At 40.4% G+C, this 15,125-nt stretch overlaps 1 protein-coding gene across 1 annotated transcript in view; it reads right to left on the bottom strand.

Annotated features, from left to right (window-relative positions):
* Positions 1-15,125, bottom strand: part of VTCN1 (V-set domain containing T cell activation inhibitor 1) — an 84,509-nt gene that overhangs the window by 6,386 nt on the left and 62,998 nt on the right. Inside the window, exons 3-4 of the mRNA XM_077119764.1 lie at positions 4,423-4,770; positions 983-1,261 (exon numbers count right to left, since the gene is read on the bottom strand). Coding sequence (XP_076975879.1) covers positions 983-1,261; positions 4,423-4,770 — 627 coding nt within the window. The remainder of the gene's footprint in view (positions 1-982; positions 1,262-4,422; positions 4,771-15,125) is intronic.

Genomic DNA, 15,125 nt, shown 5'->3' with positions numbered 1-15,125 from the left:
AGAGTAAAGTAGAAGTGAGAGGCAAAAAATCCCAATGGATTCCAGCTGATCCAAAAATCAAATTGCTTGCCCTGCCATTGATTTGGTTGTATGAGACATTCTGGTGCCCTTTTAAGCTTAGGTTTGAATTGATTTCTGTTAGGGATACAACTAAGAGAGTACAAAACTATACAGTCACCAGTTTGTCTGTCAAGATGTTGGAAGAATTCTCTTTCTCTCATACTAGACTTGCTAATAGAGAACAGTTGTCCTGATGTACTCCTTCCACTACACTGTGAATCCAATACAGCCCCAGGAAGGATGTTGGTCTTAAAAGTCTTAATTCAGTCCATACAGTTTCCTGGCATTAGCTCAACCTTAGACCTTATATGCACTTAAGCACTGCAAGGAGACCAGACTGAGCTTCTGGGCTCTGGGAATTCAGTGAAATCTAGAGCTTTCAAATTAATCCTAGGCCGATATTAGTGGGCTCATGAGCCTGCCCTGTGAGAGCTAAATAAGATTAAATCATACTCCAAGACCTCTAATCTTCAGATTTAAAGACTTCCCAAAGGTAGGCTAAAACTAATCCAGTTTTGGGGGTCTTGAGACACTGACCACCAACTGAATATAATCGAGATGTCAAATGATTACCACTTCTCCACTACTCATTCCACTAAAGCAGTCCTTCCTACTGAGTCACATGAAGCATTAGAATTCCTAAATACTGCCCTCTCCACAACAAAATGCCCAATCAATGTGAAGGCATGCAAGATGAAGTCTACTTGTCATCTTTGATCTATATGCTATAAACATTGTTTTATGTTAGGCTTCCTCTTAGGTATGCAATCCCAACTGGAATTGTGATCAATGTCTCACCGAGAGAGAACTGTATAGTTTTTTGTGCCCTGGTTTATAACATGTCTGTTAAAGACATTGGATTTTAGTTTAGATTTGATTCTCTGCTACAATAAACCCACACAAAAAGCCTGGCAGAACCCACCTGTTACTTTTATATCACCTGTGGCTTTGGCAATATCGTTCTCAATCATACAGGAGTATGTGTTGTTGATCGTGACATTGTAGAGCACAGATACCACCTTCATGGTCACATTCTCAGAGTTCAGCTCAAAACTGGTGTTGGAGACTTCTGAGAAGTTGGCTCCCTGGTCAACTTGGGATGCCCAGACCACTGTGGGTTGGGGGAACCATCGGGGAGCTTCACACCGCAAGCTCTCTGAACTGGCATTATAGTCCACATTCACCTCTGGGATGCTGAAAGCTACAGAGCCAAAGGTCAGGAAAAAAAAGGGTAGTTGTCAAGGTAAGACAGATAAAGACAATACAAACTTTGAAGTGTTTGGCCTTAAAAGTAAACAGTTCCACCACTGAGGTGACTCAGCTCTTCCCCAGAGGACTGTCTGTGTATGACCCATTGTGTAGTAGATGCAAATAATGATTTGCTTATGATATTGTCATACATCACAACCCTTTGGGTAAGATCACAAACCCAGGGACCTAAGTTCTAGATATATTATTGTCAAAACAAACATTCTCCCAAAGTAAGAGGATCTTTGGTGATCACAAAAAAGCTTTATCACAGACAGACATTGTATATTTTCTAAGGGACCTGTTGAAGCCTCAGGATTTTATATGCTTTTTTTGCCAGGAGGATAAAGTTAGATTGGAGAGGGAGAGGGAAAAGGAACAAATAAACAGCATTCACCTGTCATCCACAGAAATTCCAAACGCAACTGTTTTAGTTTTCTAGGCTGCTCAAGCAAATACCATGAAATGGGTTGGGTTCAACAATGGGAATTTATTAGCTTACGATTTTGAGGCTAAAAGAAAGTCCAAATCAAGGCATCATCAAGGTGAGGATTTCTCCTCGAAGACAATGGCACTCTGGGACTGGCTGCTCGTGATTCCTGTTCCCCAGCTTGTCACGTGGCAAGGCACATGGCAGGCTCTTTTGGCCTCTCTGTTCTCTTACAGGTTTTGTTGATTTCAGCTTCCTACTTCCTGTGGCTTTTTTTTCTGTGTCTGAATTTCACTTTGCTTATAAAGGATTAAGGCTACCTTGATTGAGGTGGGCCATACCTTCTTAAGGGAAGTAAACCATCAAAAGACCCTACTCTCAATGGGTTCACACCCATGGAATGGGTTATATTTGAGAACATGTTTTTCTGGGTTACAAAGCATTTCAAACCACCACACAAGCCTCATCATCACTGGGATTAGGAATTCATTTGGGTGGAGAATGCCCAGTCCTTGCATCCAGGGATAAATACAGGCATTTATTTTCTTCTGAGATAATTCTTCACTTTGGAAGAGGCCTGTAGTTTGAAATTAAGACTAATTTTCTCCTGTATCTAGACAGAGAGACACTTGTAGGAAAACAGTAAGGTCTGGACTTTTGACTGTAGAATGCTTATGCCAAAATAAGGTATATTTATTAATTTATTTACCATCTTCTTTTGAAGATGAGCCTTAATGAGCCTATAATCTAACGGGGAGACAAGAGGTTTGGAGCAGTTAGGGCACAAGCTCTACATGACAATGGAACACCATTTATGGAAAGTATACTGTGCCAGGTACTATGTAGGGATACCTGCCAGGCATCATTTGGTCCTCACAACAATCCTAGGGATATGTATTATTATCCCTATTTTTTAAATAATTTTTTTTCTTTGAAATAATTGTAGATTTACAGAAAACTGGCAGAGAGAGTACAGAGAACTCCCATTTTTCCTTAGCCCAAATTTCCCTACTGGCAACGTCTTAAAGAATCACGGTGCTTTTGTCAAAACGGAGAAACCATCATTAGCACATGATTGTTATATAAGCACCAGGGTTTTTCCACTGATGTCTTTTTCTGTTCCAGGATGCCATTCAGGATACCGCACTGCATCAAGTCGTCATGTCTCCTTAGGCTCTTCTCATCTACGACACTATCAGTTTTTCTGTTTTTCATGATTTTGACAGTTTTGAGGAATACTGGTCAGATGTTTTGTAAATTATCCCTCAATTTGAATTGGTCTGTTTTCTTATTATTAAACTGGGGTAATGGGTTTTGGAGAGGAAAACTACAGTGGCAAAGCACCCTTCCCATCACATGAGACAGACTATCAACATGACTTCTCACTGAAGTTAACTGTCATGTTAGCCTTGATCACCTGGCCGTAGTCATGATTGCCAGGTTCCTTTGGAAGTTAGTCTTCACCTCAGGGTAGGGGGTAGGTGGTACTAAGCGCCCCCTCCTGGAAGGGGAGGTAACTACAAAAATTGTTTGAAGTTATTCTGTAAAGATGTTTCTTCTCCCACATATCACTGTGGTCTCATGTATATTTTGTACTTGGAATTATAATTCAACATGATGTGATTTTGTTACTCAAGTTGTTGCAGCTTTCCCATCAAACGCTCTGTCAGTTGGCGTCTATGTCCCTTTTTTTATGACCCTATTTATCCCCATTTTAAGATGAAGAAATTGGGATTCAGAGAGGTTGCCTTGCCCAGGCTATTGTACTTGTTCAGGTCTGTGCTTTTACCCATTACACTACACGTTATGAGGAGTCCAAGAGAAGACTGAATGGGCCAACTTAGGCTAGGAGGGTTCTGGACACTTTCTACCTATCCTTTGAGCTCCTCTGAGATACCAACTTCTCCATGGGGCCTTTCTTATCTCTTCCCTCCCTATGCATCTGGATGTTCTCTCTCTTCCTCTGAATTCCAAAATCACTCTATTTAGATTTCTCTTAAAGCATTTGTTACACTTTACCAATTATTTCAGGATTTATGTAATTTTCTTATCCCTACCATGACTCTCAATTCTATAAGTGCTACACTATAAGCTCTGTAAGAGAAGGAGCAATAATCTTTATTTCCTTAATCATCTTTGTATTCCTCACAGTATCTAGATGAGTCTCTTGCTCATAAAGTCAGAAAATATGTGTTAAATTGGTTTGGCAAGGAAGGGCATATTTTGCTGGGAGAGGATTAATATTATTTTGATGACTTCTATTTAAACTTCTCCTAAAATAGGTCGCATTGTCATGAGTCCCTGGAGGAACTGATTTCAGTCCTTAGGCTAGGACCCATAGAAAAGTTCCAGGCCAGATTATAGAGTTCTTTTATCAGAAATACCAGGGATTAAAATAAAGAGACTATATTTATTTTGGCAAACTATTTCAGAGAATGGACCTAAAAAATCGTAAGATGTTAGAGCCCAAAACAAAAGATTTCAAGACCTAGGATCGTGGTGAGATACTTTGGTGCCTGTCTCGGCCATAGAATGGCGAGGCTGGCTGCTAGCAGAGCTGGGAGGATCTTTGTCTGATATTGGTCACTCATGAATATACCAGAATATTTCATCATCATTTCTTGCCCTTTGGCTTCAAATATCTTTTGGTGCTTTCTTTTCCTCTCTCCAAAAGTTAAACTCACCTCCAGTTTTATACTCCAGGTTAGCATTCCCCTTTCCCTTAGAGGTGATGATGTAACATTTGTAGGTGCCAGCATCTTTGAGTTGCACGTTTTTCAGCCTCAGAGAGGCATTGCCAACTATTACTTGATCATTGAACACTGCTGTCCGGCCCCTGAACATTTCATCCTGGTCTGACAGGTCATCTTTGCCTTCTTTGAACTCATGGACCAAACCCATAACACCTTCCTTCAGCCACTTTATCACAATATCAGAAAGCTTGATGTCAGGTTCAAAAGTGCAGCTCAATATTCCATCCTCCCCGATGTTTCCAGCTGAAGTGAGAGTAGTGACTGCAATGGAGTGTTTCCCTGCAATTCAGGAAACAAGGATCAATGCCAAGGGAAGACTTGGAACTTCCACAACCATGCCTTTCATTAATAAAAGTCAGAGCAGAAACTTCTGAAACAAAAGAGAAATTTAGGACAGGAGAAGCATAAGAAAAGTGAAGAGCTAAGAAGAATGGAACAAACAGGAAGACAATGATTTTGGTATCTACAGCAGATCTGCCATACATAATGGCTTTGATGAGACCAAGCAGCACAAGCTGTGAGAAGTAGCAGGAGAACATATTAGACTTATGGTCTGAGAACGAGAAAGTTCAGGTACTGGCTTTGTCATTAATAGTTGTGTGACCTTGAATAAAACATGTAACCTCTCTCGATCTCAGGAACATGGAGGTAATAATATCTGTCTTACCTACCTTAAAGGGTTCTTATGAGAATCCAATAAATAATGGATGTGAACTTGATTTGCAAACTAATTACACACAGAAGGTGTTGTTATCTTAGATAGGCAGAAGTGGCACTGAAGTGAAACTTCATGTTAACTAAATGTGGCTAGTGCTTCTGAAGTGTTTTTCTACAAGGTTGTTATTCTTTTCATCTCCATTCAAAAGATGACAAAACTAAGGCTTGGAGATGTGACGTGGTCAAGGTTACAGTGCTGGCTTTGACATAATGAAAAATGGTACTTAATTCAATTGAATTTTGGCCTAAGATAGAAGCCACCCCCTCCTCTCCAAACATACCATTAGTTGAAATGTTAATTATGGTACCAGCCATATCCAACTGTCCTTCTCCAATTGCCCAGCTTATAGCCGCTCTCCAGGGAAGGAGCCATCAGCTGTTCTTGGTGCAGTGGAGGCTGCTGATTGGGCAGGCCTACAAGGGTGATTTAATTAACCAAATCTTCTTGAGAGGCTCCTGGCATTTGGATATGAAATCCAGGAGAGGCTTCTCTTCTCTTTCAGCCTATTAGGAAGAATTTTGTCTTATCTAATTGACTCCTGGCTGTTATACAGTAGATGAAAGTAATGGATGAGAGAATGGACCAGGAGACACTAAGTAGAGCAGAGAGCTCCTTATGGAAGAAAAATTATAGCTAGGAAATCATGGGTCTAGGCTGGGTTGGGACGATGTTTTGGAGGCTTTAGAGCATGGGAGAAGAGACTTTGCAGGCAGCTGCCATGCATAGCCATCCATGTGGGACATTTGGGAGAGGAATTAGAATGATATCAAGTTTTGCTGTGTATTATGAGTACAACACACCCCTGTGTATGATTACAACACACCCCTGCCTTGGCATTTTTCTTGAAAACCACTTCAAAGATGTAATATGCTTTTCAAGTATTTTTATATGACAAACTGATTTCTACAGCCTCTCAGGCTAGCACAGGTTATAGAATTGCACTATGCATTTTACATCCCTGTTCACCCTGCACCAATAGTTCAGAGTACCCTCCTCTCCCTTATCACCAGATATCCACATTCTACTTTATTCAAGGCTGTTCAGATGTCAGCACTTCTGTGAAACTTTCTTTAGTAGCTTCTCTCTCTACTCCCCCTTAACGTTTTGCTGTGCCTTTATTGTAATAGTCATATACCTCACATTTACATCTGGCACTAATTTGTAAGCTTTTCAAGGGCAGAAACTGCCATAATTATATCTGTAATTCCTATAGTGCCTAATGCTGTAAATCTACAGAGAAAAATATTTGTTGAGTAAATGAATGAATGGAGAGAAATGAGTAGAAATTAAGGCAGTGCTTGAGATAATGGTTCTACCCAAAATGATCTTAGGACTGAGAAACATTGACAAGTTACCTGACCTAAATTTTGGAAAAATGAAAGCAAGTGAAAGAGAAGGCAATAAAAATCCACAGAGATTCAATAAAGTAAAATAAAATCATGGAAAAATTTTAACTATGTTACGGCAGGGATAAATTTGTAGTTTATAAAATGCCATTAAAGTTTAATTGAAAAGTTACTTTTTAGAAAAATACAAGGTTAGCACAGTATATGGAGAGAATGAACTGGTAATGACATATCTTAGTTCAGTAATTATGTTGCTGAATTAATTTAAATGTGTTGGCCTTGAGCCCATAGGTAGGAAATCAGTTGAAATATCTCCTAGAGAACTTGATGTTTAAATGTGGCAGCTGTGGAGTGCCATAAGGACGGGCTGTAGGCTCCAGCGCACTTAAGGTTTCATTAATGGTGTGACAGACGGGATGAGTGTAATGTTGACTAAATCCCTCCTCCACAATAGCATAACAATAGGAGGAATAATAGCCAGTGAAAACTTTAAAAACCACGAGGATCTAGCCATTGCTTTGTGCAGGAAGTATTTGATAAATGAGAGTTTGCTGAGTGAATAAGTGAAGATTAAAAATGATAAAATGAAAATTAATTTGCAAGTAACAGCATATACAAATGTAATGATTAGAAAAATATTACTTCTCTCAAAAGGAACCTGTGTTATAACTTGGAAACAAATATTGATTCAAGGAGATACGATCTAAGGAATGCAGTCTGGCTTGATATAACCCTCCAGACCTAATGACCAGCAGGAGCCCTTGTGCTATTTAGTGAGCCAGAGGGTGAAAGGGCCCTATGAGATGAGTTAGTGGTGGCTATCTATTAATATATAATTCTGTTAATTTTAAAAGGCACAGGTGCTAAGGATTTCGTTGACCTTTGAGATTCCATCAGCCTCCTTTAAAGTTGGAAGGCCCAGCCACTTACTGAAAATAAATTACCTAGCTTGTGAGGGCTAATTAATTACTCCCACAGCTCTGGTCTGCATAAGGAAAAGGCATCCATCAAAGGGAAAAGCAACCTAAAATGTGAGCAGCTCTGTTTTCACATGGGGCCAATGCTGTTCAGTTAGGCCCTCCGTTGTAGAAGCAGGAATATAGTGAAGCATGGAGTTATGGCTTCTTAACAGAAATTATCGCTCTGGGGTGCCCAACATGACAGGAAGAAACCCTAGAAAATGAACTGCCCTTTGAAATGAGTCAGTAAGACTAATTCCAGTAGAGTGGAGAGTATACTAGAAGAGTTGAGCAGAAGATCACACAGTGTCTGCTGAAACCCAGCTGTCCAGATGGGCACCATAGCCATGGCTTAAAGGTGGAAGCACATGAGCTTAAACTTAGGGTCTAGGTAGCACCTGTGAATGTGACTCTTGCCAGAGAAGACGGTGGGGTTCAGGGTAGCAGTTGCTCCTGTGAGAAGAAATTAGAAAGGAGGCTGGAGTAGGTCAGATTAAGGAGCAACGAAGAGAAGTAGCAGAGCAGGGGGTTGGGAACATGGTATGAGGTGTCTGGGTTTAAAGCCCACTCTGCCACTTATGGGATATGTGATGCTGGGCAAGTTTTCAAACCTCTTTATCAGTAAAATAGGGATGCTAATAATAGTAGCTACCTCATTGGATCTCTGAAAGGACCAAATGACTCAATGCAGGTGAAGAGCATAATGTAATACCTAACTTGTTACATTAAGCCTTAAATAAGTGATCAGTGATTACCAACATTGACTGGAATCATTTGGAAAGGTAGTGCTGATCAGGACCCAGCAGGTAAGGAAAGGGATGCTTTGCTAAATGCTTTACTTAGAGGGGCTCATTTTAAGCATAACAACCATGAGAAGTAAGAGTTACTATTGTACCCATCTTATGAATGAAGACAAAGAGGCTCCATAAGGTTAAATGACTTTTCCTAATGATGCCCATATCTAGCAAGCAGCAAACAAGGATCAAACCCAAGACTGTTGGACACCAACCCCATGCCCTTCCTACTACAATTTGCTGATATCCAGGGCCAGATGGAGAGGTTTTGAGAGCCTACCCCCAACAAAGATCTCCCCACCTCACTTAAAAATAAAAGCAATTAAAAACCATAAAATAAATGTAAGAAAGGGCAACAGCTATTTGGTTAATTTTCTGGGATGACTACAATTTTTTTTAATATCAAATTCTTTCCAAACGATTTGTGCCCATGCTCCTGTTTTGGTGCCATAGGCCCAGGCCTCATCCACTTGTTGGTTTGTCCAGTCCTGAAATGATGTGTCCGAAGATGAAACATTATCAGGAGGCAGCGTCCTGTTGCTTCCTGTCATGAACCTCCATATTTCCAAGGAGGCCTTCCCTTGTAAAGCCAGGAAATTGTCCAGGGCCTGATACAAAGTGCTATATGAATGCATTATTCACAGTAAATTACTATGCATAACATGGATGGTATCACTATAAATAACAATGACAGTCATTTGTTACATATATATCCCAGGCACTTTAAAAACACTTTCTTCTGGAGGTATGACAGTGGCTCGATGGCAGAGTTCTCGCCTGCCGTGCTGCCGTGCCAGAGACCTGGGTTCGATTCCCGGTGCCTGCTCATGCAAAAAATCAAAGACAAAACACTTTCTTCTCATTTAATTCTCACAACGACTCTGCCTATTTTACCAGTGAGGAAACTGATTTTAGAAAGTTAAGTGACATTCCAAAGGACATACCGATGGATGATATAAGACTTGAGACTGGAGCATCTCGGTCTGATTCCAAAGCACTTCCACTTTGAGCTGCTCAAAGTCACCGAGCTCAGGACTGGGCTAAACATAGTCAGGAGTCTTTCTACTCTATCTCCTGCCTTCTGGAAGGGCCATCCAAGAAGTCTGTCCTATGACCAGGGGGTGTGCATTTATGCTTTGTAAGTTCACATTTACAACTGGTAAAGAGTAGGAGGGCTATAAGGATGTGGCACAGGTGAACTCAGGAGAGTTACAAAGAAATTGAATTTTTTGTTTGTATTTGGGGGTATTTTTAAATTTTTAAAAGCTCTAGCCTCAGGAATAATGCCTGTAAGGCAAACCAGAAGACATTCTTCTCCACCATACTGCTATATGAATGTTATAATCAGTAAAGTTTGGTGGGTAGGAGTGTGAGTGCTGGAAGAAAATTATCAGCTCTTGAAATATGGCTATACCTGCTCTACCCACACGCAAGCTGTGTATGTTTCTTGTCAGATAGGACAAGTTTCTTATCTGAAAATGAACATAATACTATCTACCTCCTGTGTTGTTGTGAATAGTAAATCAAATAATGTGTAGTAATCAAGTAATGTAAAGTTAGTACAGTGAGGCACACACAGAAAGGATTCAAAATACGTTACTTATTATCATCAACTTAAAACTTTTTGCCTAATCTTATTGTCTTGTAAACCAAGTAACATTCATTGAATCTATTTGATGTGTGATAATACAATATTCTCTGATGAGGGTTATGGTACTCTTAATAGAGGCAGTTAAAAACATACAACTAAATAGGATTAAATTAATAAACATCCCATTTTATCCAAAATAACCAGCTTTCACTTTGTGAAATAGGAAGGAGGCATAAAACCTCTTCAATAATACTACCAATAAGGTAGTAGGAGTTTAATATTATTGGTGGTCCATTACTGGATTGAGTAGAAAGTGTCTTTTATTTATTCATTTCCCCATGCATCCATCCATGTGTTCATTCCAAAAGCATTAAAGGAGCACCCTCAGAATTCACAAAACCTTCAGTTTTTTTCACTCTAGATATGCAACAGGAAAAGGTATAAGTAGTGAAAATGTTGATTGCCACAGGGAAGCCATGATAAAACGAATTCTCACTAGGATAGTTCCACTTTCAACCAAAAGATGAACAACTCTATAAGGGCTCTAATGCCAAGCCAGTTATCCCTATGCCCAAGAGGGTTTAACCGCCAAGACTTAGACTGAGGGACAAACATTAGGGCTCCATTCAAAGTGATGCATAAGATTAGGTATAAGATACATTAGGAATAAACAAGAGTTACGTACTAGTGAGGAAGGCACCAAAATGTACCTTAGCATTAATATCTTTAAGTTATTTTATTCCCCGTGCCTGCCCATGTAAAAAAAAAAAAAAAAGTTATTCCAAAATATTTGCTTCACCAATAAATATTTACTTTCTTATGAAGAATGCATATATGTATATGTTTGTTTATATACATGTTTGTATTGAAGTATACATACACACATAAAAGCGCATGCATCAAAACCGCACCTCTTAAAGAACTGCTACAAATTCATCCAATGTAACCACCACCACACCAAGAAATAGAACTTTACCAGCCCCCAGAAATCTCCTAATACCTCCTCCTTTTCCCCCACAGATAATAACCACTATTCTACCTTCTAGCAGGAGAGATCTATATGCTTGTTTTGGGAACTTTACAGAAATGGAATATAAAGGATGTACGCTTTTTGCATTTGGCTCTGTCATAACATTGTTTTTCATATGAAAATGTACTCAACCTCCTCAGTCATTAGGAAATATAAATTAAAACCACAGGGTGCACCAGTGGTTTAGTGATAGAATATGGTTCAGTGATAGAATACCAGCCTTCCATGCAGGAAATCCGGGTTCGATTCCTGGACCATGCACCCCCAAAAACAAACAAACAAACAAACAAACACCACAACAAGATTCCGCAATATCCAATGCTGGTGAAGATGTGACTCTTGGATCTCATTTGCTTCCAGTGAAGGACAAACTGGTGAATGACTCCAGAAAACTGAAGGGCAGTATCTCCTACAAGGGCAGTATCTACTACAAGGGCAGTGTCTCCTACAAGGGCAGTGTCTCCTACAAGGGCAGTGTCTCCTACAAGGGCAGTATCTACTACAAGGGCAGTATCTACTACAAGCTATGTATTGGCTTTTGGACAGACTCTTTTGTGACAGGCTTGTGGTAAGATATTAGAAAAAGAATTAAAGACAAAAAAAAAAATAAAGTAAGAAGAAGGAAATTAATGAGGATGAAAGCCAAAATTAATGAAAACAAATCAGAGAAAGTATAAATAAAACCAAAAGTGTGTTGAAAATACTGTAAAGCTAAGAATACCTTGTAAGCCAATTTCAAGACAGGGAAAGAGTGAGAGAGAAAGAGAAAGGCAAAATGCCAATGATTAGGAATGAGAAAAGAGATAAAATAACACTAAAAAAGATAAAACAAATTAGAAAATAATATTAGAATGAATAATGAGTTCAGAAACAGATACACACATTTGGCTTATGATAAAGATGGCAATGGAGAGAAGTAAGGTAAGGACAGTATTTTCAATAAATGGTGCTGGGTCAACTGGGTATTCACATGTAAAAATGTAAATCTTGACCCCCTATTGTTTTAGTTTGCTAAAGCTGCTAGAATGCAATATACCACAAATATGGGACACACCCAATTGTGAGTGTGACATTTTGATTAAATGGAGATATGACCCTGCCCATTCAAGGTGCCTTAATTAGATTACTGAATTCCTTAAAATGAACTGGCTTTTATAAAGGGGGTTTATCAAGTTACAAGTTTACAGTTCTAAGGCCTTAAACATGTCCATATTAAGGTTTCAATAAATGAAGCTTTTCCTTCATTTAGGAAAAGCTGATTCCCACACAGAGTTTCTCTGTCAAACAGGAAGGCACATGGCTACATCTGCTGGCCCTTTGTCCTGGATTTTGTTTCTTTCAGCTCCTGATGCCAGTGGCCACCTCTCTGAGCCTCTCTTTGTCTCCAACCATCTTCAAATATCTGCATTTTCTTTCTTCGTGTTGGCTCTTTTAAGGACTTCAGTAATCTAATTAAGGCACCTTGAATGGGCAGGGTCATATCCCCACCTAATCAAAATGTCACACATAATTGGGTGTGTCCCATCTCCATGGGAATAACCTAATCAAGAGGTCCCACCCTAAACAAAGCTCTACCCCCACAAGATTGGATTAGGATCAAAACAACCATGGCTTTTCTGGGGTACATAATAGTTTCAAACCAGCACATTCCACCCTCCGGATCCCTAAAAGACATGTTCTTTCCATAGGCAAAATACGTTCAGGACTTCCAGGAGGATGACAGAATAGGATAAGCTGAGTTTACCCCTATTACAAAGAACAATTAGAGAAAAAAATGACCAGACAGCAGTTCCAGGGTGCAAGTGACATGAGAAGGCCTTTTACACTATAGAGGGAGGTCCTGGATGAAAAGCATGAAGCATTGGGTAGCAGAGAACAGGGTAAGTGGGCTCCATTGGGATTCCACCAGGGATAGCAGGCCCAGGAAAGTGCCTGTCCCCACAGCTAGTTCAGGAGATCAGCCTCCTCAGCTCTGCACCCTACAGCTCCCTTGAGGAACCCAGAAGCTAGTAAACCTGCTTTCCCTGCTCATAGAGTCCATCCAGCTACTGCATAGAACATACCGCTCCCCTCTCCATATGGAGGCCAAGAGCCCTAGGAGTACATGGACAGAAAGGCCAGGGCAAAGAAGCAAGCCAAGCCACCCCCTTGTCCCATGCCCTCACACTGCATATTGCATCCCTGCATACCTGCTCCACATGCCCTGCCTCTGTTTGTCTCCAACCATCTTCAAATATCTGCATTTTCTTTCTTCATGCCACCATGCTGCCTCCCACCCCGTGACCACTCCATGCGGCACACTGCCCTATACCCCCACATCCCATGCCCTGTGCCCCAGCACCTGTGCTACACCCTATGCCACACCACATCCTGCACCCCCACTCCCCACACTCTGTATCTTTGTGTCCCCATTCCATGTACAAACTCTACCACACCTAGCTGGTAGGTATTTCAAGATGATTTTGAATAGAGGCAGCTAATATACCCAGTCCTACAGCTCAAGGTCATTCCAAGCAGGAGACTGGGGGCCACCAGTCCCATCAGGCCAACAAGCAGAATCTCTGCTGAGTTGCACATTTCCCAACCTCTAGCCCTGGGTTGGTGGCCTTCAGTGTGCAGTAGGACCAGCGGACCTGCCTGGAATTGTACTGGAATTGTCCAGCTCGTCCAGCTCATCCAGCTCCTATAGTTGGAGAGAGGTGGGCCTGAGGGGAAGAAGGGGACCTAGAACACCATCTGCTGGGAAGTGATGGAACGTGCAGCCTGACAAACTGCCTGTCTAGCTTTAAGCAGATCCTCAAGTAGAGTTGCATCCCTTGCATGATGTCCAGCCTTAGTTTGGTGGGAAATTACTGGAAAACCAAGGGTAAATGGAGACCTTCAATGCAAACCCAAGCAAATACAAAACTTTAGATGACTGAGGGAAATCAACTTTCAAATAACCCTTTCAAGGTAATCAAATGCCTTGAAGCCAACAGAAAACGACAAAGCTTATGAAGATGCAGGCAGATACGGCCCAACCAAATGACCAAATTAAAATACTGGAGGAGATGCATGCTTTGGAACAACTAATCAAAGATGTTCATACAACTCTCCTAAATAAATTCAATGGGTTGGCTAATGACATAAAGGATTTCAAGAAGACATTAGAAGAGTATGAAGAAGAATTTGAAAGAATAAGTAGAAAAATAGTAGATATCACAGAGATGAAAGATACTGTAGACCAAATTAGAAATATTCTAGAGAAACATAACAGATTTGAAGAGGCAGAAGAAAGATTAAGTAATTTTTTAAATCAAACACACAAAAAAACAAAAGGTGAAAAAGATGGAAAAATTTTAAATAGATCTCGGGGAAATGATGAACAACATGAAGCATGCAACTAAAAGAATCATCAATTTTCCAGAAAGAGAAGAGTAAAGGGCTAAGAAGATTAGTTGAGGAGATAATGAGAGAAAACTTCCCAATACTTATAAAAGACATAAATATGTAAATCGAAGAGCCCCAAAGAATCCCAAATAGGACTACTCCAAGACATATTAATCAGTCTGTCAAATGTTGAAGAGATGCAGAAAGTCCTGAAAGTGGCAAGAGAAAAGCAACTCACCACATACAAGGGAAACCACATAAGACTGAGTTCAGACTACTCAACAGGCCCCATGGAGATGAGAAGCAATGGCATGATATATTTCATGTCCTGAAAGAGAAAAATTTCCAGCCAAGAATTCTTTATCCAGCCAAGTTGTCCTTCAAAAGTGAGGGAGAAGAGTGGTTTGGGCAATGAATAAAGAGGTATTTGCAAAGTCTTCTTGGGGGAATGAGAAGAAAGGAGGAATATTTAACTTCCCTATTTGGAGAATTTCTGATATTCTCACAAGCAGTGGGGACAACCAAATTAATAGGGTGAGCCCTCAATCTTGGGGTTCATCCCTATGAAACTCACTCCTGCAAAGGATAGGCTAAGCCTACTTGAAATTAGGCCTAAGAGTCACCCCCAGAGAACCTCTTTTGTTGTTCAGATGTGGCCTCTCTGAGCCAACTCAGCAACTGAACTCACTGCTCTCCCTCCAATGTGGGACATGACTCCTAGGGATGTAAATTCTCCCTGGCAGCATGGGACAATAATCCAGGGTTGAGCCTGGACCTGGCATAAAGGGATTGAGAAAGCCTTCTTGACAAAAAGGATAAGAGAGAAA

Source organism: Tamandua tetradactyla, chromosome 11 (genome assembly GCF_023851605.1).
Source record: "Tamandua tetradactyla isolate mTamTet1 chromosome 11, mTamTet1.pri, whole genome shotgun sequence".
Classification (NCBI taxonomy): Eukaryota; Metazoa; Chordata; class Mammalia; order Pilosa; family Myrmecophagidae; genus Tamandua; species Tamandua tetradactyla.
Note: the sequence above shows the minus strand (reverse complement) of the source record. Positions and strands in the feature narration are given on the sequence as shown.